Here is a 23,887-nt window from a genome sequence, read left to right as displayed (position 1 = left end):
ACTCCTTTAATCCCAGCACTCGGGAAGCAGAGGCAGGTGGATCTCTGTGAATTCAAGGCCAGCCTGGTCTACATAGTGAGTTCCAGAACAGCCAGAGATATATAGATAAACCTGGTCTCAAAAAATCAAAAATAGAAAACAAAAGAAAAGAAAGGTGAACAAAATCAATTCTTTGACCCACAAAGCTCTCAGTCCAGTTAGTTCCAGTCATTCTTGCATATAACTGTCACAACATCCTTGGAAGACATCAACACAGACAATCAACTACCAGATGTTTAAGTGGAACCTAAAGTAGAAATTTATGTCCAGGATCATAAAACAGGAGTGGCTTTCAAGCATCCCACCAAGCAAGTGGAAACCACTCTGTCTGGGGGTCTAGACCCTCACACGTCCCACCCTATACCACTCTGGATCTTTCACAATGTGGCCTAAATGATCACCTGGCCAGCTCCTTCTGTGCCTCCAATATCTGAGAGCTGCTGCTCCTCACCCCGGCCTGCCTGGGCAGGCTCCTCCTTTACCCACCCCTTTTCTCGTCTCCTCCTCTTTTCCATTCCCCCAGCACTGAGTCTGCACTCTGGACAGTGTGCCCTGGTCCAGCCACAGGCTGCTCCAGACACACAGGAGTTACTGAGTCTTGGAGCAGATGGCTGAATGAGCTATTGCCCTCCCGCTATTACAGGAGGAAGCCGAGATATCTTAAGGGGACAATCAGAAAGAAGTCAGTAGCTGAACCAGTGAGGAGGTTGTAGGCTCCTCTTCTCTGACTCAGGCTCTCCATGCTTTGTCCATATTCCTAGCAAAGATCTCATGTTCCCATAGACTCTGACCCTCTGTCCCTCATTAGTCTCCCTGATTCCCAAAGATTCCAGACTATCTTTGTCCCGCTAGAGTCACAAGGCAGACTCACTAGGTAATCATGATCATGGTTCCCTTTTAAAGTTTCCATCTGAAATTTAAAAGAACTGTGGCCGTGAGTAGATTGTGCCCTCACCCAGCACCACAGTTCTCTCCATCTCTCACAGGTAGGTGTGCTTGCCCAGCTGTTTGATGGACGCTACCCATGTTTCATGTCTCCGGCTCACAGTTGAAGAGGCAGCGCTGAGTCTGCCATCCCATCTCAACCTCCCTAGCCCATCTTCCTCTATGGATGGGATGGAAGCAGCCAAGGTTCCCTGGCAGGGCCCGTTTTACCTGCTCCTGGATGCTGGTGTTGAGCCTCCGCAGTGTCTCCTGGAAGTTCTGGTTCCTCGGCTCTAGGGTAGCACAGCGCTGCACATCCTTGAACGCCTGATCCAATTTGCCCAGATGCTCTAGTGCCTGGCATCGCCGATACAAGGCCTTGATGTCGGCAGAGTTGATGTCAAGGGCTACAGACGGGAGGCAGGCAGATAGGTCCTCAGGGGACTGGGCTACAGACTGCTCTCCCTATTCCACTGCTCAGGAAGGATGTCTTCCTTAGAGATGCCCATTTGAACTCTCTGGCTCATACTTTCAACTTGCATAGGGAGAAAGATCCGTAGAGTCTCAAGGTGGGCAGAAAGCGTCAAAGTCCTCTCCCCCTGCACCCACCCACCCCCACCCCACCCCTGCCAGCACACACACCCCAACTTCTATCTGATTCCCCAGGCTTCCTCTACCACAGGATTCCATCTGATTGGTGCTTGTATATCTCCAGAAGTAGGGTGTTTCCCCTCTTTTTCGAGGCAGCCAGGAAACTCCATCAAAAAAAACTTTTCCCTGTTCCTATCCAAATTCCTCCCTGTCCTTATGTCCTTTGATCCTAAGTCTGGCCCTGGAGCCCCCGAGGTGGAACTAATCCCTCTCTATACCACCTGGTAGCTACCTTCCCCGGGCTAAATATTGCCAGATGTTTCCTTCCCTTCTCCAGCTGGCCCTTGACCTTCAGACCCCACAGACTGTCATAGCACCTCCAAACAATGGCAGCCAGGTCCACACTCCTGTGCAGCCGTGCTGGGTGAGGGGAAAGTGTGGAGCTCACCTCTGGAAGCATCTGAAGCTGCCTGGGCATAGCTCTCCTGAGAAACAAGAACGAGAGACTCCATCAGTGGGGGCCCAGTGCGGAGACAACCAGTGTCCTCTAAGTGAAGGGAGAAGTTAGCTGGAGAACTACAGGTTATCAGAGGCCCAGGACACACTCCATGCCTGGTACGGGCCTTGGCATCAGGCAACCCCCAGGTTTAAATGCCGGCTCCTCTGCACCTGGGAGAGTTTGGCCAAGCTATTCATGCTCTCTGAACCTTGGGTTTCTTGACTACAATATGGAAATGATAAGAAGGACTGTGGCAGGGCTGTTCTTAGATGGAATGGCCCAACATTTGAAAAGTACCCATACCAACTGTGACTGGTGGATTTCTGCTTCTCCAGAGCACTGGCCTGGGCAGTCAGAGCACAGTTTCCAACTTAGGGGGATCAAGATGGCATAGTGAGAGGATGACGGCTCACTTCTATCAGACCATCACGACCTTGTCTCCAGCCTTAACCGCCCTCAGCCCACCCAAGCTGTCCTGTCCCCAGACCATTTTCAAGCCGCAGGCTGCCCGGTTCCGATAGAGTGTGGCCATCAGGGACTTGTCCTTGGTCAGCTTCAGGGCCTGGCTGTAGCTCTTGGTGGCCGCCTTGTAGTCCTGACGTTGAAAATGCTGGTTTCCGTCCTCCTTCAGTTGTGCGGCTTCTGCCTCTGCCATCTGTGGGAATACCTCTTGCTGGATACCCAGGGCACGGCTCTTAGCCTGATAGCCAGAGCCCCACATTTCCCTCTCCACCATGTAGGGTGGGGATTCTGCCTGGAAGGGATCCACTCCAGCACCCCCAAATCCACTGACCCCCCCAACAAAGGACATTGGTATTTGCTTGGAACTTGACCCCTCATTGAGAGGACTGTCAGAGTCCCTGTGCTTCCCTCTCTGTCTCTTTCAACCAGGCGTCCCCCACCTTCCCAAAGGCCCAAGCTTCCCTGCAGGCCTAAAAGTCCTCGGGGCCTTCTCCTTGCCCAGTCTCCCAGCCAACTCACAGTCTCCCAGGGATGCCTCCTACTAGGTACTGCTCCTGAGCTCTGTGGTCCACCTCAGCCAGCTTCCGTCTGCAGTTCCCAGCCCCCACCCTGCAGACTTTATCACCCCAGCCAGTGACTCCAGACTATATTTGGCCACAGGGGCAGGTGCTCCTGGAAGCTGTCATTGATACAGGGCCCTCCCCCTGCCTGGACTGGACATCCATGACCACATGGAAGAGATGACTACTACCCTCTGGCCCTTGAGCACCCACCCCACCTAGGGGCAGTCCCGCAAGACTTTGGACTCACACCTCCAAGAGAAAGATCCAGAAGAGACGGGAATTGAGAGACCTGCCCTGCCTAGGCAAACTTATAACACCCCTTCTCCACCTCCATCTCAGATAAACAACCCTCCCCCGCCCCACGACTGCTATTTTGGGAGCAGAGTGACAGCTGAGGGGCTGATAGACTTGGACACACAGCAGCTGCCCAGGTCCCTCTGGAGACTTCCAGAAATGCCTCTGTGGAGGGAGGAGGAGAGCAGAGTGGAGGACGATCCCTTCTTCTCTTCTCTTCATACTTGTTCATAACACCCCCTGCTCGAAAGAGCCTGCTTTTAGAAAGCCCAGCAGGGCTTGCTGACTTGCTGTGTGTGGGTGGGCTGCTGTTTGAGTTCGACTATCTCCTCTCTCTCCCTGTCTGCATTGATGAATGTACTCGGTTCTCCCATCTGGCTGTGACTCCCTTGGATGTGGGCTCTCTTCCTCTCCATCAGGTCAGACCTGGAATCCCCGGAGCTCAACGACTGTCACCCACTTTCCCTTGATCCAGATCTCTCCCGGGACAAGAGGAGGCTCTCTTCAAAAGTAGCAATCACCATGGCAGAGGGGTCTCTCTGGGAGCAGGCATTACTTGCTCCCTGACAGCCAGCTTTAAAGGGCTGTCCTCACCCAGAGACAGAACTCTCCTCTCCTTCAGTGTCGGCTGCTGGAGGTCAAGGATGCTGCTCAGGAACTTCTCCTATCACCATCCCAGGTATGGAGCCTAGCAGACAGTGCTCTGTGCATGTTTTATGGATGAATGAATGAATGAATGAATGAATGAATGAATGAATGAATGGTGGGGTGGCTAGCTGAATGGCATCTTCATTCGTTTTTGTTTTTTGTTTTTTGGAGACAGGGTTTCTCTGTGTAGCTTTGCACATTTCCTGGAACTCACACTGTAACCCAGGCTGGCCTCGAACTCACAGAGATCCGCCTGGCTCTGCCTCCCGAGTGCTGGGATTAAAGGTGTGTGCCACCACCGCCCAGCGGCATCTTCATTCTTATGGTTTGTTCCACTTACCTCTATTCTTCCCACACCTCTCACATAGTTCAAAACATGCCTGAAAGATACCGAAGAAAAGCCGAAAATGGGGGCACTCACAGTAGCTTCTGCAAGCAGGGCTGTGATTTTAGGATGTGGATTGTACATCTATGTGACCTGGGACAGGTCTCACTGCCCTGCTGAACAAAGGGCCCAGCCCTAGCACGTGAGCTTGTTTCTTGTTTCTCTCACCTTGTTTTCCCAGCTGGCTTCAGACTGTCTTCAAACTCCTAGACTTAGGCAATTCACCACCTGAACAGCTGGAACCAGAGCTGTGTGTCACCATGTCCATGTTAACACACGGTTTTAAAATGGTAAATGGGTGGGTGCGTGCGTGTGTGGGTAGATAGATTCCCTGCTCTCATGGGATCCCAAGCCCAGATCCTCATTTATGGTCCAAACAATGAGGCAATGTGACAAAGGATCTCACTGCCAGCAGAAATGCTTTGGTTCTGTAGCTTTTGGACCAAGGGGTCCTACATTCAATTCCTGATTCAGTGGTTCATTCCACAAGCATTTGTTCTGTGTCTCCTATACACCAGCGGACATGACCGACAATGAGGAAGGCCAGAATGCTTGGAAAACACAAAACAAGAAAGACAACGTCCTAGGAAAGGCTTCCTTTAAAAAAGGATAATTGATGGTGGCGCATGCCTTTAATCCCAGCACTCGGGAGGCAGAGCCAGGCGGATCTCTGTGAGTTCAAGGCCAGCCTGGGCTACCAGGTGAGCTCCAGGAAAGGCGCAAAGCTACACAGAGAAACCCTGTCTCGAAAAACAAAACAAAACAAAACAAAAAAAAACAAAAAAAAGATAATTGAGTTAATCTATGGAAAGTTCCCAGAACACTATCTGGCAGAGAATAGTTGCTCAGTTCATTTTGTCAAATGATTGAATGTATGCGTGAATGAGTATATTTAAGGCAAGACATGAACACTGTAAATTGGTTCCTACCTGGGTCTGTGGAGGCTGTCACAACAGAATACCCAGGTAGAGAGACTTTAATAACAGACACGTACTTTCTCACTGCTCTGGAGTTGAAAGGACAAGGTCAAGGTGCTAGAAGGGTGGGGTGGGCTTCTGGTGAGGCTGCTCTCCCCTGCTTAGAGGCAGCCATCTTCTGGGTTTACATGGCTTCTCCTCTGTGTGTGCCTGGTCGAAGTGGACATAAAGAGAAGAATGGAGGGACCGGGTGTGCACTTTGGAGGCTTTTCCTCTTGTGAGGGCAGTGACTCCATCTGCTAGGGGATCTACCTTTCTGGCCTCCTTTAACTTTTATTAGTTTCTTATAGGCTTTGTCTTCTTTCCACTTATGCATGAGAGGAGCGGAGACTCAAATCTGTCCATAACAGTTCCAGACAGAATAAACTGCCTAAGCAAAAACCACAGCGACAGGAGTAGGGGTACAGCTTGAAAGAGCTCGGAAAAAAATGCCAGAACAGCTGGGCATGGTGGCCCATCCTATAAGCCCAGCATCCTGGGAGGCACAGGCAAGAGGATCGCGGAGCTCAAAGTCAGTTTAGGCTACACACCCAAAGCCTATCTCAAAAGTAAATAAATTAATAAACAAGTAAAATAAAAAACACAAACCAACCAATAAATAAAAGTTTCCGCCTCAATCCAATAGTTTCCTGGTTTGGATTTCCACCCCAGGAGAAAAGGGGATGCTGCCTGGACCCCTTCACCATTTCCTGCCTCTGTGAGTTAGGCTGACAAATCAGCTAACTTCTTTGCGTTTCAGCATCCGTGGTCTACTAAAGTTGGCAAGAGTAGCTGCGAGGGATACAGTAGAAGAAGACGCGGAGGTGGCTCCTGATGACTCCACTTGCACGCCTGACTCTCTCCTCCGAACACCAGAGGGCACTGTGGCCGGCGGCTGCCCCCGCGACGCGAACGCGGCGCTCCATCCCTCCGCCTCGCTTCTCCTCCACGTGGGGACGCAGGATGGCGGCAGCTGTGGCGGTGGGTGTACGCGCACAGGGCGGGGACGCCGCCTCTCCGCGTGGGGGTCCCTAGGCCGGAGGGAGGCGGAGAGGGACTGACCGCCTCCCGGCTTGTTTCCGCAGGACGAGGCGGCGTCCGGCGACGTGCAGCGGCTGCTCGTGCAGTTCCAGGATGAGGGCGGCCAGCTACTGGGCTCCCCGTTCGACGTGCCCGTGGACATCACGCCGGACAAGCTGCAGCTCGTGTGCAACGCGCTGCTGGCCCAGGTGAGCACTCCGAGAGGAAGCCGCGGTGTTGCCGGGGACCCCCCACTGCGCACCGATGGCGATGTGGGTCGGTCCATGGGAAAAGGTTCTCCACGCCGACCCACCTGCGGACAGGCTGTGTTTTGAATTCACCGGATGTAGTGTTTCCGTAACTCCTTGGCGCAGCCCAACATAAGTATCCCCGTTTTACAGAGATGCGCAGCGGGATTAAATTGTTCGCGTGGTGGTACGCCGTAGTTGTTGGATTGAGCATTGGAACCCAGATCTGTCTGCCCGTGTTACTAATGCTGCCCTCTGTTGGGGAGGAATGACAGACTTACAGATGTAGCTGTAAGTCTTACTTAACCAGACCTTGGTGTGCGTTTTTTAACCGTCACCGATTTATAGGTGCAGCATATTTGGTGATTTCCAAAACAGTGTATGATGCTGTGTATTGACTCTCAATCCTAGACCTTAAAAATACCAAGGACCTGAATTAGTCGTCAGGATTAGGGCTTTGAGCTAATTATTTATTTGCACTAAGCAATTTTTAAAAATCCACCAAGTGGGGATATTAATCTTTACTTCCCTGTGTTCTGAGATGCAGCTAAAGGGCTTCAAAATTCTGTGAGTTGCCTAGGATTACTCCTCCGTAATTTTAAAAGGTTGTGCTTGGTGGGCAATGGTGAGGATATCCCAAGAGAGGTGGCTGGGAAAAGACAGCCTCATCCTGCCACAGCCCATTGGGGAGCAGGCTTCCCCCCAGCTGAGGGCAGAGGCTCATCCTTCTGTGGCAGAGTTGCCCTTTACTCCATTTTTCTTGCCCTCAGGAGGAGCCCTTACCCCTGGCTTTCTATGTCCACGATGCTGAGATTGTGTCTTCGCTGGGGAAGACGCTGGAGTCCCAGTCTGTGGAGACAGAGAAAATCATAGACATCATCTACCAGCCCCAGGCTATCTTCAGAGTACGTGCTGTGACGCGGTGCACCAGCTCATTGGAGGGTCACAGCGAAGCAGTTATTTCTGTGGCCTTCAGCCCTACGGGAAAGTAAGGACCTGGGCAGAGTCATTGGGATTTGGAGGTGCAGCCTTTGGTGTGGAGAGAGCACTCCCAAATTAGGATCCATAGGGTCTTGGGCTGGAGATCTGGACTCCAGTTGCAATCTTATTGGGGTTGGGTCCCCAAAGGCTAACACTACCTGCCTGGAAAGAGCCTGTCTTGGACCTCTGGAGATTTGATCCACCCTGTTTTTTCCAAGCTGTGTCAGTTAAACAAGTCAGATTCCTTTATCTGTTACTTCCCTGTGAAAATGAATCGTTTCTTCTCACAGTACTTCTCAAGTATTCCAGCTCAACAGTTGAGCTGGGTGTGGTGGCCCATGCCTTCAATCCCAGCACTTGGGGTGGTAGCATACGCCTTAAATCCCATCATCCATCATCCGGGAGGCAGAGGCAGGCAGATCTCTGAGTTCAAGGCCAGCCTGGGCTACATAGTGAGCTCCAGGACAGCCAGGGCTACACAGAGAAACCCTGTCTTGACAAAGAAGAAGAAAAAAAAAAATTAAAGCCCTGGTTATAACTGTAGCTGTTCCTGCCAGGAAAGAGGAAGAGAGAAGTGGTGTCCTGGGGTCTTTTCTAGGTGGCATCAGTGTCCTGTCTCTCCTCAGGAAAGGAGAGTCTGTTCCCAGAAGATGGTTGGATAGGCAGCAGGAATGCACATGTGCAGTGTCTCAGGGTGGACCCCACCACTGCAGCAGTCAAGCGGCCTCTCTTCCCCAGGTACCTAGCCAGTGGTTCCGGAGACACCACTGTGCGCTTCTGGGATCTCAGCACCGAGACACCGCATTTCACATGCAAAGGTCAGTGTGCATTTAACCATGTAAGGGATCTTAATTCGTGCCAAATGGTTAGCTCGGGTAGCTCCTGGTAGGACTCAGAAGGATCCAATCCATTAGCATCCTGTTCACGGCTGCCTGCCCCTGGAAGCCAGTCAGCCACTTAGAAACAAACAGATACTGGGCCAACGTGTGTGGGGAGGAGCTGAACCGTTGGTAGTAGGGACAGCCTGACTTGGTGTCAACCTTTGCCAAAAGGGTTTTCAGACCTAGCATAGATCAGAATCACCTGGAGGGCTTGTTGAAATACAACATGCTAGCTAGGTCCCTAACCGCTCCCCACACCCGGCATTCTCCAGGGCTTTTTTTTTTTCAGCAGGGTGGGGCCTGAGTCCATTTCTAAGAAGTTGTATGTTCTGCTGCTGGTCTGGGGACCCCCTAGAGGAGTCCACTGCAGGGTGTGCTCCCTAGCTAAACTTTAGTTTTTGCATCTGGAGAATGAGAGTGGTTCTTGCTTTTTATCCTAGAGCTGGTAGAAGGAGGGGTGGTGTGCGTAGAAACACCCCATACCATATGTCAAGCACGGACTACTAGAACGTGGCCGAGTTAGCTGCAGAGCTGTGGTGCCTGGCCTGTGTGTGTCCCCACCACCCCACCCCACCCCACCCCTCCCACGCCTCTCCTTTAGTTCAGTTCATTTACATGGCAGTTAGTTAAGGAGGGTTCGCTGTTTGCCACACAGCGCTAGGCACTGGCTAGAGATAAAGGTGAATGGAGCTCCTCTCCCCCTCCCCTGCTTTCACAGGACACCGGCACTGGGTCCTTAGCATATCCTGGTCCCCAGATGGCAAGAAACTGGCCTCAGGCTGCAAGAATGGCCAGGTAGGAGACATCAGGATGGATGGGCAGAGAATGGCCTCTGAGATCTTGAAGGGTGTGTTGGGGGGTAGCTGGGAGGTGTGTGTTTGTTAGGACAGGTTGCAGGAAGTTATTTTTTGAGCTTCTGTCCTTCAGATTCTCCTGTGGGACCCAAGCACGGGGATGCAGGTGGGCAGGACCCTCGCTGGTCACAGCAAGTGGATCACAGGCCTGAGCTGGGAGCCTCTTCACATGTAAGTGAGACATTTTCTGGAGAGAGTGAGAAGTCAGTGACAGCTTGGCCTTCCGTGGCCACACCCCCTGCTGCTTGGAGGCGGCTGCTCATCCTAGACCTGAGCGTAGCCTGGCTATGCAGTCAGAAAGCTGACAAGAAATTGTCCTCAGCCTCTGAGTCAGGAATGAGACACGCTATGGGCAGTCATGGCCAGATCAGACCTGAGGTTACAATTCTCCTCCCTTGACCAGGAACCCCGAGTGCCGATATGTGGCCAGCAGCTCCAAAGATGGCAGCATACGAGTTTGGGACACAACCGCAGGCCGCTGTGAACGCATCCTCACCGGGCACACGCAGTCCGTCACCTGCCTCCGCTGGGGAGGTGATGGGCTTCTATACTCTGCTTCCCAGGACCGCACCATCAAAGTCTGGAGGGCCCATGACGTAAGGGCTGGGAAGATTCCGAAACCGGTCTCACGGGTCATGGGTGCGGGTGCCAGTGAGTCTGGTGTTTCAAGAATTATATTAGGAGTCCCGCCAGTCCTCCTGGGACAGCAACTCAGTGGTTAGTGCTGCAATGTTGTGGGGATTCTGGCTTGTTGTGGAGTTGTTTGCCACCTGCCGCATCCCAAACCCACTGGACTAGGTAAACCTTTTATTCCGATGTACTTCTCTGCCCTGAAACAGGCCAGTAGTTACCTTTTCAAATGAAGAGGGGCGTGAGTCCCCAGGTGTGGTTTGACTAAGGTGACCGTGCATGAATGATGGATTCTTGGGTTCCTGATTCTTGTCCTATGTTACCCATCCCATAGTGGGGTATGGGGTATGATCTCTCCCCCAATCCTAAGGTGTGTAAGTGTGTTTCTGTGTACGTCTGACCTGTCTCTTTCTGCCCTAGGGTGTACTGTGCCGGACTCTTCAAGGTCACGGCCACTGGGTGAACACCATGGCACTCAGCACAGACTATGCTCTGCGCACAGGGGCCTTTGAGCCTGCTGAAGCCACAGTGAATGCCCAAGACGTGCAGGGGTCCTGTGAGTGAGAGGGGGGAGGGGGGCAGGCTGCCTGGAAAGAAGCCAGTTCTTCAGCCTAGTGCGTGAGTGTCGGATGTCTAACCAGTCTTTTCTTTCTCTCTCTCCTTTGGTACCTGCATAGTGAAAGAGCTGAAAGAGAGAGCATCGAGCCGCTACAACCTTGTGCGGGTGAGTGTGTGCCACCAGCATGCAGCCCCAGCTCAGCCCCCCTCCCCCTCTTTCTTTCCCCCAAGACAGGGTTTCTCTGTGTAACAGCCCTGGCTGTCCTAGAACTCACCCTGTAGACCAGGCTGGCTTCAAACTCAGAGATCTGCCTGCCTCTGTCTCCCGAGTGCTGGAATTGAAGACATGTACTACCACTGCCTGGCTCAGAACTCTTTCTCATCTGGTCACAGAAGCTCCACAGTCACTTAGGCCTCTCCCTTCCAGCCCCAGCTCAGTGTTTTTATTCCCCAAACTTGTTCTTGGTCCTCATCCTTTATAATCTTCAAGTCTTAAAGACTGGGCATCTTTTAACTTTTATTATCTTATTTACCACTGTTGTCTCTTTTTTTCCTTTCTTGTCTAAGGAACACATTTACATGGTCTGAGGTTCAAAAGATACAAAAAGATCATGAAACACCTCCCATCTTTCACCCAGTCAGGTATCCCTTCTGGAAGCATCCAATGCTGCCAGTATGGCCGTTCATGCGCTCAGTATGCACAGAGTGTATATACATAAATACAAAAGCCATCCCCTTTTAGCACCATTCTGTACATTGGTTTGTATCTTAGGATTCCTTCCATGCGTATAGAATTCCTTCTCCTCGTGGGCTAACCTGGAGTTGGAGTGAGCTTGTGTCCCTGCCGGGCCTCGTGTCCCTGGTCCTGGCCTCTGTTGCTGTTTGCATAGCCAGTATCTGACCACATCCAGCAAACATGGTGTGCTTTCTTGCCCAGGGCCAAGGCCCAGAGCGGTTGGTATCTGGCTCAGACGACTTCACCTTATTCCTGTGGTCCCCAGCAGAGGACAAGAAGCCCCTCGCACGGATGACAGGACACCAGGCCCTCATCAACCAGGTGCTCTTCTCTCCAGACTCCCGCATCGTGGCCAGTGCCTCCTTCGACAAGTCCATCAAGCTGTGGGATGGCAGGACCGGCAAGTGAGTGCCGGGTGGGGGCTGTCCCTTATTAGCGGTGGCGTATGGCGTGAGCCTGAGGTCGCCACTTGCTACTTGTGTGGCACTGGTGGAGTCTGATTTCCTCGGCTCACACTTCTCTCTGACACGTACACTGAACTTGGATTAGTAAGATGGCACCTTTAGGGCCAGCACTAAATGCTCGGACTAGCTGCAGAGCCAGGGATGCAGCAGCCCTAGAGGAGGTGAACCTCAGAGGGTGTTCTACACACCAGTGGCACCAGCATATCTCTGGGAACTTGGACAGAATTGCAAAGTGTAGGGGTCTAGAGAGATGCCTCAGCAGCTAAGAGCATATACTGCTCTTGGAGAGGACCCAAGTCCACTCCTCAGCACCTACATCGAGTAGCTCACAACCACCTGCATCCAGCTCCAGGGGGATCCAATGCCTCTGGCCTCCACAGTCACCTGCAGTCCTGTATTTATTTAAAAATAAAAATACATGTCTTTTAAAGGTTAAAAATGCAATTGTGGGGGCCTGGAGAGATGGCTCAGCAGTTAAGAGCACTGGCTGCTCTTCCAGAGGTCTTGAGTCCAATTCCCAGCAACCACATGGTGGCTCACAACCACTACTACAGTAGGATCTGATACCCTCTTTTGGCACATGCAGATAGAGCACACATATACATAAAATAAATAAATAAATCTTGAAAAATGCAAGTGTGGACTCCAGTCCAGACCTTGTGAATCAGAATTTGCATTTTGTAAGATCACCTGGTGATTGTGCTGTCGATTAACGCCTGAGAGGCCCTGATGGGAGGGGACATGGTGCACCAACCATTATTGGGTTGGAAAGAGGCATGAGTGTGTGGGAGCAGAGACGGAATGTCGCTGTGTATTTTCATACAGCAGTTCTTTGACATGGTAATTCAGTTCCTTTAGAAAACCAGGAAATACCTGCCTTTAATCCCAGCACTCAGGTGGCAGAGGCAGGGAGATCTCCGAGTTCGAGGCCGGCCTGGTCTACAAATCGAGTTCCAGGACAGCCAGAGCTACACAGAGAAACCCTGCCTTGAAAAATCAAAAAGGGGGAAAAAAAAAAAAATGCCAGGAAACAGTCCCAGGCCTAACAGCTTATCCAGACGTCACAGCCAGACTCTGTTAACTTGAACGCTCCAGCTGGCCCACTGTGTTACTCCCTGCCACCTGTCAGCTGGCACCTGTTGTGTTGGAGGGCATCAGGCAGATGGGCTAAGCAGGTGGCACATTGGGTTTTCAGACATGCAGAGTCGTGCGGGTCTGGAGGCTTAGCAGGAGGCAGCCTCAGAGCAACTCGCCTGGAGAAGTTTCACACAGTAGTAATGGCCAGTGATGATTAAAATGGTCTAGCATGGGCCCAGGCGATGCTAGCAGGCAGCCAAGGCTGAGAACCACTGTTGTGGGTACAGAGGACATATTGAAGCTCTAATATCCATCCCTGGCTTCCCCTGGCTCAGGTACCTGGCTTCCCTGCGTGGCCACGTGGCTGCCGTGTACCAGATTGCCTGGTCGGCTGACAGCCGGCTGCTGGTCAGTGGGAGCAGTGACAGCACACTGAAGGTATGGGATGTGAAGGCCCAGAAACTGGCCACAGACCTGCCTGGCCATGCTGATGAGGTAAGACCGACCCCGCGGGGGCTGGGATTGGCCCTGGCCCCTGGGCCCTGGCCCCCTTGCCCTTAACCACTCTCCTGCCCAACTTCTTTCTAGGTATATGCTGTCGACTGGAGTCCAGATGGCCAGAGAGTAGCAAGCGGCGGGAAAGACAAGTGCCTCCGGATGTGAGTGGGGGTGCAGTCAAGACTGGGGTGTTCGGGTCTCCTGGCCTCTGCTCTTTGCCATGGCATGGAATTCAGAACATATTCTTATGCTCTGGAGGGAGGAGGTGGGAGCCAAAATCTCCATGGGAGGTAGAGCTAGGGGTTTATGGGAAACCCTGGAGGAACCTATAGGTCTCCACGGTGCAGCAGTAGTTCACTATTAAGATATCAGGCTTTGCACTCATGGGACCCAGGTTCAGATCCTGGTTCTCTGTCAGTGTGCAGGTACAGCAGCACCTTCCTAGACAGGAGGGTCACAGAAGAGAACGCTGACACCTAATGCACTCTGCTTGTGACCGCAACTTGATCTGTAGGATCGCGGGGCAGGACTGAGGGCAGGAGAGGGGTCCTGGAGGGGGCTACTACATAGCTGAGCCTCAGAGCTAGAGCAGGTGCCCAGCTCTTGACAGGGCTGTGGGCAGCATGGACCCCTCCCATGACGACTCTCCCCCCACAGATGGAGAAGATGAAGAACTCCACAGCTTCCTGACCCCTACCTGGACTCAGCCTCCGCCTGCCCTGCCCGAGACCAAAGCACGTGGTGGCCACCTGCCCAGGACAGGTGGTCCACATGTGGCAGTCCTAGGAAGTCACAACATGGAGCCAAGCCGTGGGCACTTCTGGCTGGTGCTGACGGCACTGGGAAAGCCAGGCCTCTGGTCCCCGTGTCCCTTTTCCAAAGTGCCAGCCGTACAGGCCCGGACCCTCGGCTGCGAGGCCAAATAAATAACGTGTATTCAAGTGCCTGTCCTATAACCCCACGGTCAGCTGCGGACTCTGAGAAGGTCCATGCGTCCCCTCCCTTGCACCGTGTGACAGCAGCCCTTGCTTCCTAGCTACCCTTCCTGCTGCTTCACTGTGTGACAGTGACCTTAGGAAAGGCTGAGGCTGTGCCCTCCGACGGGGTCACTCTGGCCGTGCACCTGTCTGTACCAGCCAAAGTTACGCCTGGAGACCCTTCTCAGCCTGCTCACGAGGACTCTGGTATTCAAACCCAGAGGCTTGCCGCTGTCTCTCCTGTCCTTCTGCCTGAGGCCCTGCCAAATCCCTAGCACTGTGCCAGACCCTCAGGCTAGAGAGGAAGGCCAGGGCCATTCCACCTGGGGGTAGGGGGCAGTGGTGTGGAACACTAGCCACGTCGGCACAGTATGATGAGGACCTGTGCTCTCTGAGGACCTTGAAGAAGGAATGAAGGGTATCCCAGTGTTTCAGGCCTTGACTGAGACCTTTGCCCTGCAAGAACCTACCTTCCTTTTCTCTTGCTGTAAATGGTTAGCTGGGGCTCAGCATGGTCTGTTCATCGCCTCCAGTCATCTGTGGAGGAATTCCTGAGTCTGCCTGACCCTGGATCCGTATGCTTCCCGCCTCCATTTGGGGCGTCTACAGTTTTGCACAGTCACCCAGCTGTGGTGGTCAGCCTCCCCTCACACATTAGGACTGCAGGAGAGGCTTGGGGTCAGGCGCTTCTGCTGTGTCCCTGACCCTGACCCTACCCCTGATTGGCCTCACATATTAGGATGAGCGACCCAAGCCCCAGGAGACAATGACCTGTTTGTACCTCACAAGAGGGAAGAGCTAGGATTTAGCTAGAATATCCACCCCCACAAAGCTGGGCTCTTAGTTTCGAGTGTCAGCCTGTCACCCAGCCATCCTTATTCTCATGCTGGACTGTTGGTTCTGACAAGAGGCTGGTGCTCTGGCTCAGCTTAGATTTATGGCAGCAGGAAGCAGACTTTCAGGGTATTGGATGGGCCTTCAGTTCTTTAATGAGGGACCTGGAACCAGCCAGGTCAGGGAGGAAGGAGGGCACCTAGCAGCTGTTGGGCAATGGCCCAGCCCAAGGTGTCTCAGTGAATGGGGCTTGTGTCTGTCCTTGGCCTCGACCCAAGGGTGAGGTTCCAGTACATCTGCCCCCAGGCCCTTGGCTGACAGGCTAACTAGTGGATCTTGGTACTTGGTGGTACAGTCCATCTCATGATTCTGGTTCCTGAGGACCCAGGGCCAAGACTGACAGTGGGCAGGGGATAGCCTCGACCCACGCCCCCTAATACGGATATAGGTATTCCAGATCCTCCATCCTCCGCATCTCATCCATCGTCATGGACACGGTTCTCCGCTGAGGTTGTTTGCGCTGCACGGTGACCTGGATGGGATTGTTCTCGGGGAAGCTGTTGAAGTCGGTAGGCACGGTTGCAAACTGAAATAAAACAAGCACGCTCAGGATGCCTTCCCAGGCTAGAGCCTGGCTCTTCTCTCCATCAACCTCTTGCTGCTAAGTGAAATCTTAGCCTCATGCAACACATTCATCGTGTGGTTCTCTCTACCCTCTAGACCCCTGACACCTACAAACTGTTCCCTTTGGTCTCTTCCCTTTTTCCCCTCACTCACAATTACTGGAGTTGAGATATATGAGAATTCACAGCTTTAGAAAATGAACACTGTGGCAATACTATTACAATTATCAGCTTGCATTTCTAATGGGCCCTGAACAGCTTAACCCCTAAACCAGCAGTCTGGAATTAACACTTGTTGGCCCAGGCATAAGGAAAGCAAGGACATGAGGCTTGGGGGGTTCCTGACCCCCGTTTGGTCTTTGGCTTGTAGTTTTTCACCTATCTGGGCTGATGGTTCTTTCCTTCGGCACCTTCGTTCTCTGGATGGGACTCCCTCCCTAGCCCTGGGCCTTTCTGCTTCCAGGACTTACTTTATAAGGCTTACACCACTTCCCTACCCCCGCTGTGTTGGCTGCGCGGACAGTAAGGCAGTAACCCGTGTTCGGCTTCAGCTCCATCAGCTTGACGGTGGTGCCCAGGATCTTGTTGAAGATCCAGGGGCGGTTCTTGACCTTGGGCATCTCCTTGTCGCCTCGCTTGGTCGCCTCCTGCAGCAGCACCTGGTAGAAACTGACCTGCTGCTTGCCCACAGCATGAGTCCAGGAAATCTAGGGGGAGAGAGAGAGAGCCCAGGCTTCCTCAGGTCTAGCCTGGCCCACAGGGAGAGGTCACAGTGGCGCTTCCATTCCTGTTCCTACTGGAGCTCACTCAGGCATGTCTGGAGGAAAGTGCAATCACCCAGCAACACTGAGAAGAGCTCTGCCCACCACTCCACCATAGGGTGCTCATTCCAGAGACCTAAGTGGCCAGCGGAAAGCTACCTATGGAAACCTTCCTTTCTACCTGCAGAGAGGCCGTCACATAGCAACTAAATGACAGACTAGAAGTCTGACTCATATTCAGGGACTTACCATATTGTTTCCATTATCTGGGACTATGTAAACACTGCACATTATCAGGCCTCCTCCTCTAGGAATGGAGCCTGGGAGTCTAGGTATTGACAAGGTGGCCTGGAGGAATGTGACTGTCCGAAGTCCTCGGTTAGAAACAGACACACTGGCTGCTCGATTCTTCACTTTCCAGCTCCAACCCTTGCTCAGCTGGAAGTAAGCTTTCTCTGAATTTCTGAGGAACTTGATCTTAATCTCTTCTGCATTGATCAGGAAAGCAGTGATCAATGCTTTCATTTCATCTTGCACTAAAGCTCCGTAGACCACCCCTCCCCTAGCTGCCTCCCTCCCTAAACCATGAACTTGAGGTCACACTCTCCATGGAGCTTAGTTACTGCCTACACTGTAAGCCTTTGCCAAGAGAAAAGCATACCATAGCTGTGGAATCGCCAACAGTGTGCTCGCAGATGAAGGGGGCCTCTGGCACATCCAGGACCACAGAAGACTCAGAGCGTGTTGAGGAGGTGTCTGTGTCCAGTGCAGGGTTGTCAAGGTCCAACAGGCCCACGGGGGCTATTTGGGACCTTGAGCGGGGGCAGATGGCCAGATTCTCATTTTCTCTGTTCTTGGTCAGTGACGATAAACTGAGTTTGTTTAGCTCACCCTCCAGCATTCCGGCAAAGAAGCTGTTATTGGGCTGAGTCACAGCCAGTTTGATGGGGTTCATCAGAGTGGATGATATGGGGGACATACTAGTGTCATCTGAGCTGTATTCAGAATCTTCTGCTGGCATCTGCTTCCTGGAGTGGGGAGGATATGGATGTCAGATGAAGGAGGCTACCCCAACCCATCCAGCCTGAGGAACCCTGAATACACGGCCTGGGGGCTCTACCAGCATCCCCAACTGTGGTACCGCTTGGAACATGCTACTGCTCAGCAGCCCCGGGGCCTCAAATCCACCAAGGTGCTCACTAAAACTGCAGATTCTCGGCTCCTGGTCCCCAGTGGGGATGAAAGCTGCATTTTAAGTAAGATCTTCAGGTGGTTCTGATATGAAGTGCTCTGAGAACCACTTAATTTGAGAAACTGCTAAAACTTTTGAGTCCTCCCACCAAAATGGGGTACAAGGGTCCCAGGAAATGACCACAGCAACCAACTGGAGTAAAGAGAAATGTCTGCAAGTACCTAATAAGAAAGTAGTTAATTGAAATAATGTCTTTGTTAATATTTCTTTTCTATTACTTTGTGTTCAATGTAATTTGTATTTACTTACTTTCTAATAACTTCTAACAATATTAATTATAAAACATAAAATTAATAGTCTATATTATATGCAATACATATATTGGAGGAGCTCTTGTTCTCCTGGGTGGGGTGGCACAAACACACCTGTAATCCTAGAATTCAGGAGACTGAGGTGTCAAAAGTCCTAAGCCAGGCCAGGCTGTATGGTGAGACCCTGGACTCAAAAAAGAATAAAAACACAGCAAAAAAAAAAAAACCTTGTCCCCCTGTGATGGTTTGAATGAGAATGGCCCCCACAGGCTCATATGTTTGAAAACGTGGTCCCCAGTTAGCAGAACTATTTAGGAAGGATTAGGAGGTCTAGCCTTGTTAGAAGAAGTATATCACTGTAGGTAGGGTTTGAGGCTTCATAAGCTGGCACTGGGTCTGGAGAGATGGCTCAGTGGTTAAGAACACTGACTGCTCTTTCAGAGGACCTGGGTTCAATTCCCAGCACCCACATGGCAGGTCACAGCTGTCTGTAGCTTCAATTCCAGGGGATCTGGCACCTTCACAGACATACATATAGGAAAAAGAATACACATAAAATAAAGGCATCAAGCCCAGTCTCTCTGTCTCTGTCTCTGTCTCTGTCTCTGTCTCTCTCTCTCTCTCTCTCTCTCTCTCTCTCTCTCTCTCTCTCTCTCTCTCTCTCTCACACACACACACACACACACTCCTGCCTGTCTGCCACTATGCTTCCCACCATGATGATACTGTACTCAGCCTCTGAAACTGTAAGCAAGCCCATAAGTAAATGCTTTCTTCAATAAGCTGCCTTGGTCATGGTGTCTCCTCACAGCCATAGAACAGTAACTAAGACATCCCCCATTCTTATGTTGTTGTTTTAATTAGGGGGTATTTTACACACACCATACCAAGAATAACATATTACACTTTTCTTTGCTCTCATCCAAACTCGGATATTATGACATATTGGCATTACTAAGACCCCTGGATGCCTCTCTCACACTACAAATCCTCCAGCCGACAGAGCCAGCAGAGTAAGATTTTTTTTTCTTCTGTTTATTACTCTCTAGGTGTCATCTTAGGCTTGCTGCATATGTATATTAACTGGAGACAAGACCTATTTTTTTTGCATGTCTTTAGACTCTGTATAAATAAGAGGCATGATCCAGCACATACATACCTATCCAAAACTTGGATTTTGCTCTGTGTTGTGTTTTGATTTGTCTGTACCGATGTACTATATGTAGCAGAGGCTTCAGCCGTTTTGTTTGTTTCATGTTTTTTTGTTTTGTTGGGTGTTTTTTTTTGTTTGTTTGTGTGTGTGTGTGTGTGTCATGAATAGTTGTTGCTTTTGAACTTACTTTGTGTGTGTTGGTGTTTTACCTACATGTATGTATGTATACCACATGTATGTATGTATACCACATGCATGCAGAGGCCAGATGACATTGGATCCCCCATAACTACAGTTACAGATAGTTATGACATCATGTGGATGCTGGGAACCAAACCCTGGTCCTCTGGAATACTAATCAATGCATTTAAGCACTGAGCCATCTCTCCAGTCCCTGCATACATATGTATATTGTCACTATTCTTTGCTGTTACAAAGAAAATACATGACCCTGCATTGTCTTGCTGAAGTGCACGAATCCAAAAAAAAAAAAAAATTAGCTTTCAAATCCTTAAAAAGAACAACTTTGATCCACACATACATATAAGTAAAACTAAACATCACAGACTGATCCTTCCCCTGTGATGTGCTCTGGGACTTCTGATTCTTTGTCTAATCATTATTATCATTCTTGTTTCTACCAGCTAAGATTTCCTGGCCTGTAACGAGGTCCCAATCTCAATTAGTCTAGTCCAGATTCTTACTTCCTGTTTGCTCTGTGGGCCATATGAAGCTCCCTCCCTAGGCTCTAACCCACCAACCTCCTGAGAGATTTGGATCAGTCCAGAACATCCAGCCCTCACACCAAACACTAGCTCTTGAAGGACATTTGGAGCAGATGTTCTTTCTCTTTAAGTTCTGTCCTGTATTTGTAAACTGAAGTGTCAGGATGTTGACATCGTTTCGTCAGACTGTCCTAAGAATCTCTTATTTCAGTCACCTACTGGAGCGTGGCAGTGGTGACGCACACCTTTAAACCCAGCACTCTGGAGGCAGAGACAGGCAGATCTCATGATTTCAAGGCCAGCCTGGTCTACAGAGCAAGTCCCAGGATAGCCAGTGCTACACATAAAACCCCTGTCTCAAAAAAACAAAACTAACAACAACAGCAACAAAACAGACTCCCCTGCTGGAAATGCTGGTGCTAAAGGTTCACAGAAGACCCCTAGATCCTGGACTGCTTTCTGGACTCATCTCTTTCTTGATTTCCACAGCAGCCCTGCTGGATGGGTGTTAGCCTTTGAACTTGGCTGAGACCATGTATCTAAGCAGTTGAACTTGGATTTGAACTCAGGGATCCTTGCCTGAGATTTCCTCTCCCCCTCACCCAGTAAATCATGAAATTTCCTACAAACAATAGTCATTTATCCAGGTCACTCTAATGATGACCTAGAATGGACACATACCTCTCTCTAATCTAAACTAGCCCACAGTCTGTGGATCCCAATGAGAACTAGAGTATGGAAACCTTTTTTTTTTTTTTAAAGAAATAATGAAGGATTTCAAGAGTGGGGCTGGAGAGATGGCTCAGTGGTTAAGAGCAAGGGTTCAATTCCCAGCACCCATATGGTGGTGACTCAGGACAGTGACAGCAGGGCATTAAGGGAAGCCCAGGGCCCACTCATGGGTCACCCCAATTGAACTGGTACTGTTACCTCAGTCATCACCTTGGAAACCCTTTCCCTGGAGATCTCCCTCAAATGTCACCTCCTCTAAGAGGTCTCCCTTTCCTGCAGCTTGTCCCAAACTATACCAAGCCTTTTGAAATCCCCTCTGGTTTCTCAAGGCGCCCTGGGACAGTATTTCCCAGGCTGTACTGTACCACCCTCTTTATTGCCTAACGTCCCCCACAACCAACACCACGCACATTAGGCCTGATGTTCTTTGAAGGCAGGCACTATGCTTCCCAGTCTTGCCTTCCCAGCTCAACACTGGGTTATATTTCTCACCAAGAGGAAGAGTTTTGTGGCATGAAGTTAGAGGAAGCCCAGACTTACTAAGAGGACCGGTGAACCTCAGCTGGAAGGTGGGCAAGGACAATGAAGCGGGAGAAATGAAGGAGAGAAGCCTAGGATGGGGCAGGGCTGGTGGTAAGCACCCAGCACCCTAAACTGACTGATCGAGAAAGGCCTCCCAGAGCAGGCAACCCACATGCTCTCAGAAACTGTCGTGGGGCTCAGGGGACGCCTGGGGAACCTCCCGACTTGTTCTTCCTTGAGGGACTCCGGAGTGGGCTGCGAAGCTTCCCTGGCCTTCGAAAAGAGGACCCAGAATTATATCTTACATGACGTCGGTGGTGTCTTCCTCTAAGTGGTTGACCAAGCTGTGTCCCGAGGAAAGCGGGAGGCCTTTGGTAGCCAAAGACCGGTTAATAAACTTGGAGTTTGGACAGGGCTTTGGCAGTTGGTCAATCACATTCATAATGTTGAGCGTTTCCTTCTTCTTCGGTATAGCCTCCTCCCCACCCCCCACTTCACAGAACACCTCGGTTGCCATCTGGTGTAGGTGGGACCAGAGCTGTCACCACCGTGCAGGAAGCAGAGAGAAAACTGAGGCAAAAGTCCCACCTTTAGTTTGGGTGGGATGGGTGAGCAATGAGCTGACTTCACAATCATCACCGAGTGTAACAATTAGGGGCCAGCCTCCCCTGGAGGTGAGCTTTGCTGTGCAGCTGGACAGACCAAAAGCCTGTGTCGGGGTGGAACAGAGCCAAGAAACAAACTTCATGGCCCCTTCCAGCACACATGGCCCCTTCTAGGCCACATGTGTGGCCACAGCTGCTCTGTCCTCCTCGGAGGACACCCTCTAGAGCTGTCCTGGAAGGAGGAGCAGGCTAGTGACAGAGAAACGCCACCTGGGCTGAGCCAAGGAGCCATTGAAGAGGAAGACCTTGCCTACTGAGGCCGAGGCTCTCTGTCCTGGCATCTCAGTGGTAAATCCCACTGCGGCCAGTCGCACAGGCCCAGTGAAAGCTTACTGTGGTGTGCCGCTCACAGAGTAGCTGATTTTAGTGCTAGAGTTCCAAATACCTTGAAAGATATTTGAGGCAATTGGTGAACCTGGAGAAATGGTTCTAAAAACGGGCCAGATTTCTCTGCTTTTTATTTTTGTTTTTGTTTTTGTGGTTTTTTTTTGTTGTTGTTGTTTTTTCGAGACAGGGTTTCTCTGTGTAGCTTTGCGCCTTTCCTGGAACTCGCTTTGGAGACCAGGTTGGCCTCAAACTCACAGAGATCCACCTGGCTCTGCCTCCCGAGTGCTGGAATTAAAGGCATGCGCCACCACTGCCCAGCTCAGACTTCTCTGCTATGGAGAGAGCCAAAGTATAGGTGGGAAGCACACCCACAACTCCCGGGGAGGGGAGAGAGCAAGTCCAGCAGCATTGGCTTTGCAGTTGGATGTGGGCTTGAGATTCAGTTCTGTGCATACTACCTGTGTGACTCTGAGAATAAAAGTCCCATTGAGCCCCAATTCCTTCAACTACAAAATATAGAGAGAAATAGAACCTCACTCAGGTTTGTGAAACTGCTTTATTTCTTCCACTGGATGTGGCAAAGAACATTTCAAAATAGTAAACTGTAGGCAGACTTTTCTGCCTGCCAGTTCCCAAATAACCGACACAGAGGCTTAATATTAATTAAAATGCTCAGCCAATAGCTCAGGCTTGTTACTAGCTCTTATATTTAAATTAAACAACATTTCTTATCTGTGTGTTTGCCATCTGTTCTCAGAACGGCATGCCCACCTTCTCTCTGCAACTGCTCCCTACTCCTCTGACTCCACCCTTCTTCCTCCCAGCCTTCTGAGTTTGGCTCTCCCGCCTAACCTTATCTATCCTGTTCAGCTATTGGCCAGTCAGCTTCTTTATTAAACCAATCACAGCCACATAAATTCACACAGTGTAAAGGAATATTCCACAGTAAACTATATTTTATATGTTCTAAATCCTCAAGCATTCCCCTATTCTCACTAAAATAAAGATTTGGAAAATGCCAGGTGGTGGCGGTGTATGCCTTTAATTCCAAAACTCAGGAGGTGGAGGCAGAAGCAGGCAGATATCTGCGTTCATGGCCAGCCTGGTCTTCAGAGTGAGTTCCAAGACAGGCAGAAATACACAGAGAAACCCTGTCTCGAAAAATAAAAACCTTCGGAAAATATGGGGCTAGAGAAATGGCTTAGCAGTTCGGAGCACTGGTTGCTCTTCTAGAGGACTAGAGTTCCCAACACATGCACACGCACACGCACACGAACACGCACATGCACACGCACACACACACTGGCTTACAATCACCTGTAACTCCAGTCCAAGGGAATCTGACTCCCTCTTCTGGCCTCCTTGGGCACCAGTCATGCAAGAGGTGCGGGGTGCACAGACCTTCATGCAGACAAAACACCTATATACATAAGATGAAACTTGAAACAATTTCTTTTGAAAATACAGGGGTGCAGGTGTTCTCCGTGAACTTTGGTGGTTCATACAATCTGTATGATGTGAACTGACTCCTTCTCATTGTCTGTCTCCCTAACATGAATGCTACTAGAAGGCAGGTGTGCTTCACTCAGTAAGTAGGGTGAGAGTGTCCCTAACGTTTGAATGGAGGCTAGTATACAAGGGACTCTCAGAAGAGGGGGTAAGAGAGAGGGAGGGAGGGAGAGGGGAGGGGAGGGGAGAAGGGAGGGGAGGGGAGGGAAAGGGACGGAGGGAGGGAGGAAGGAGAGAGATAAGAGTAG

At 50.9% G+C, this 23,887-nt stretch overlaps 3 protein-coding genes across 3 annotated transcripts in view; 1 reads left to right on the top strand and 2 right to left on the bottom strand.

Moving 5' to 3' along the window:
- The window catches only part of Unc45b (unc-45 myosin chaperone B), a 33,467-nt gene extending 30,288 nt beyond the window's left edge, over positions 1 to 3,179 (bottom strand). Inside the window, exons 1-4 of the mRNA XM_006990082.3 lie at positions 3,035 to 3,179; positions 2,541 to 2,708; positions 2,003 to 2,039; positions 1,195 to 1,370 (exon numbers count right to left, since the gene is read on the bottom strand). Of these exons, the coding sequence (XP_006990144.2) occupies positions 1,195 to 1,370; positions 2,003 to 2,039; positions 2,541 to 2,708 (381 nt within the window). The 5' untranslated portion in view covers positions 3,035 to 3,179. The remainder of the gene's footprint in view (positions 1 to 1,194; positions 1,371 to 2,002; positions 2,040 to 2,540; positions 2,709 to 3,034) is intronic.
- Positions 3,180 to 6,161: 2,982 nt separating this feature from the next.
- Positions 6,162 to 14,249, top strand: Nle1 (notchless homolog 1). Its single transcript, XM_006990081.4, has 13 exons — positions 6,162 to 6,342; positions 6,447 to 6,590; positions 7,400 to 7,617; positions 8,349 to 8,428; positions 9,210 to 9,286; positions 9,419 to 9,516; positions 9,749 to 9,941; positions 10,396 to 10,531; positions 10,653 to 10,699; positions 11,471 to 11,673; positions 13,146 to 13,305; positions 13,399 to 13,469; positions 13,966 to 14,249. Exons 1-13 carry the CDS (start codon positions 6,196 to 6,198, stop codon positions 13,976 to 13,978), a joined length of 1,587 nt encoding a protein of 528 aa, XP_006990143.2. The 5' UTR covers positions 6,162 to 6,195; the 3' UTR covers positions 13,979 to 14,249.
- Positions 14,250 to 15,251: 1,002 nt separating this feature from the next.
- Fndc8 (fibronectin type III domain containing 8) lies at positions 15,252 to 21,720 on the bottom strand. Its single transcript, XM_006990080.4, has 4 exons — positions 21,444 to 21,720; positions 17,165 to 17,531; positions 16,213 to 16,449; positions 15,252 to 15,705 (listed from the first exon to the last, which is right to left on the bottom strand). The coding sequence occupies exons 1-4, from the start codon at positions 21,653 to 21,655 to the stop codon at positions 15,553 to 15,555; spliced, it is 969 nt and encodes a 322-aa protein (XP_006990142.1). The 5' UTR covers positions 21,656 to 21,720; the 3' UTR covers positions 15,252 to 15,552.
- Between the last annotated feature and the right edge of the window lie 2,167 nt (positions 21,721 to 23,887).

The sequence above is a fragment of the Peromyscus maniculatus genome, chromosome 8 (genome assembly GCF_049852395.1).
Source record: "Peromyscus maniculatus bairdii isolate BWxNUB_F1_BW_parent chromosome 8, HU_Pman_BW_mat_3.1, whole genome shotgun sequence".
Classification (NCBI taxonomy): Eukaryota; Metazoa; Chordata; class Mammalia; order Rodentia; family Cricetidae; genus Peromyscus; species Peromyscus maniculatus.
Note: the sequence above shows the minus strand (reverse complement) of the source record. Positions and strands in the feature narration are given on the sequence as shown.

What these genes read in the sequence shown, in the direction of transcription:
- Nle1 (XM_006990081.4), top strand. Translation starts at nt 6,196, where the DNA reads ATGACTCCACTTGCACGCCTGACTCTCTCCTCCGAACACCAGAGGGCA. An exon ending in AGCTGGGAGCCTCTTCACAT is followed by an intron (nt 9,517 to 9,748) that starts GTAAGTGAGACA and finishes TCCCTTGACCAG; the next exon opens with GAACCCCGAGTGCCGATATG. An exon ending in TGCCTGGCCATGCTGATGAG is followed by an intron (nt 13,306 to 13,398) that starts GTAAGACCGACC and finishes ACTTCTTTCTAG; the next exon opens with GTATATGCTGTCGACTGGAG.
- Fndc8 (XM_006990080.4), bottom strand. Translation starts at nt 21,655, where the DNA reads ATGGCAACCGAGGTGTTCTGTGAAGTGGGGGGTGGGGAGGAGGCTATA. An exon ending in GAAGACACCACCGACGTCAT is followed by an intron (nt 17,532 to 21,443) that starts GTAAGATATAAT and finishes TCCCCACTCCAG; the next exon opens with GAAGCAGATGCCAGCAGAAG. An exon ending in TTGGCGATTCCACAGCTATG is followed by an intron (nt 16,450 to 17,164) that starts GTATGCTTTTCT and finishes CTCTCCCCCTAG; the next exon opens with ATTTCCTGGACTCATGCTGT.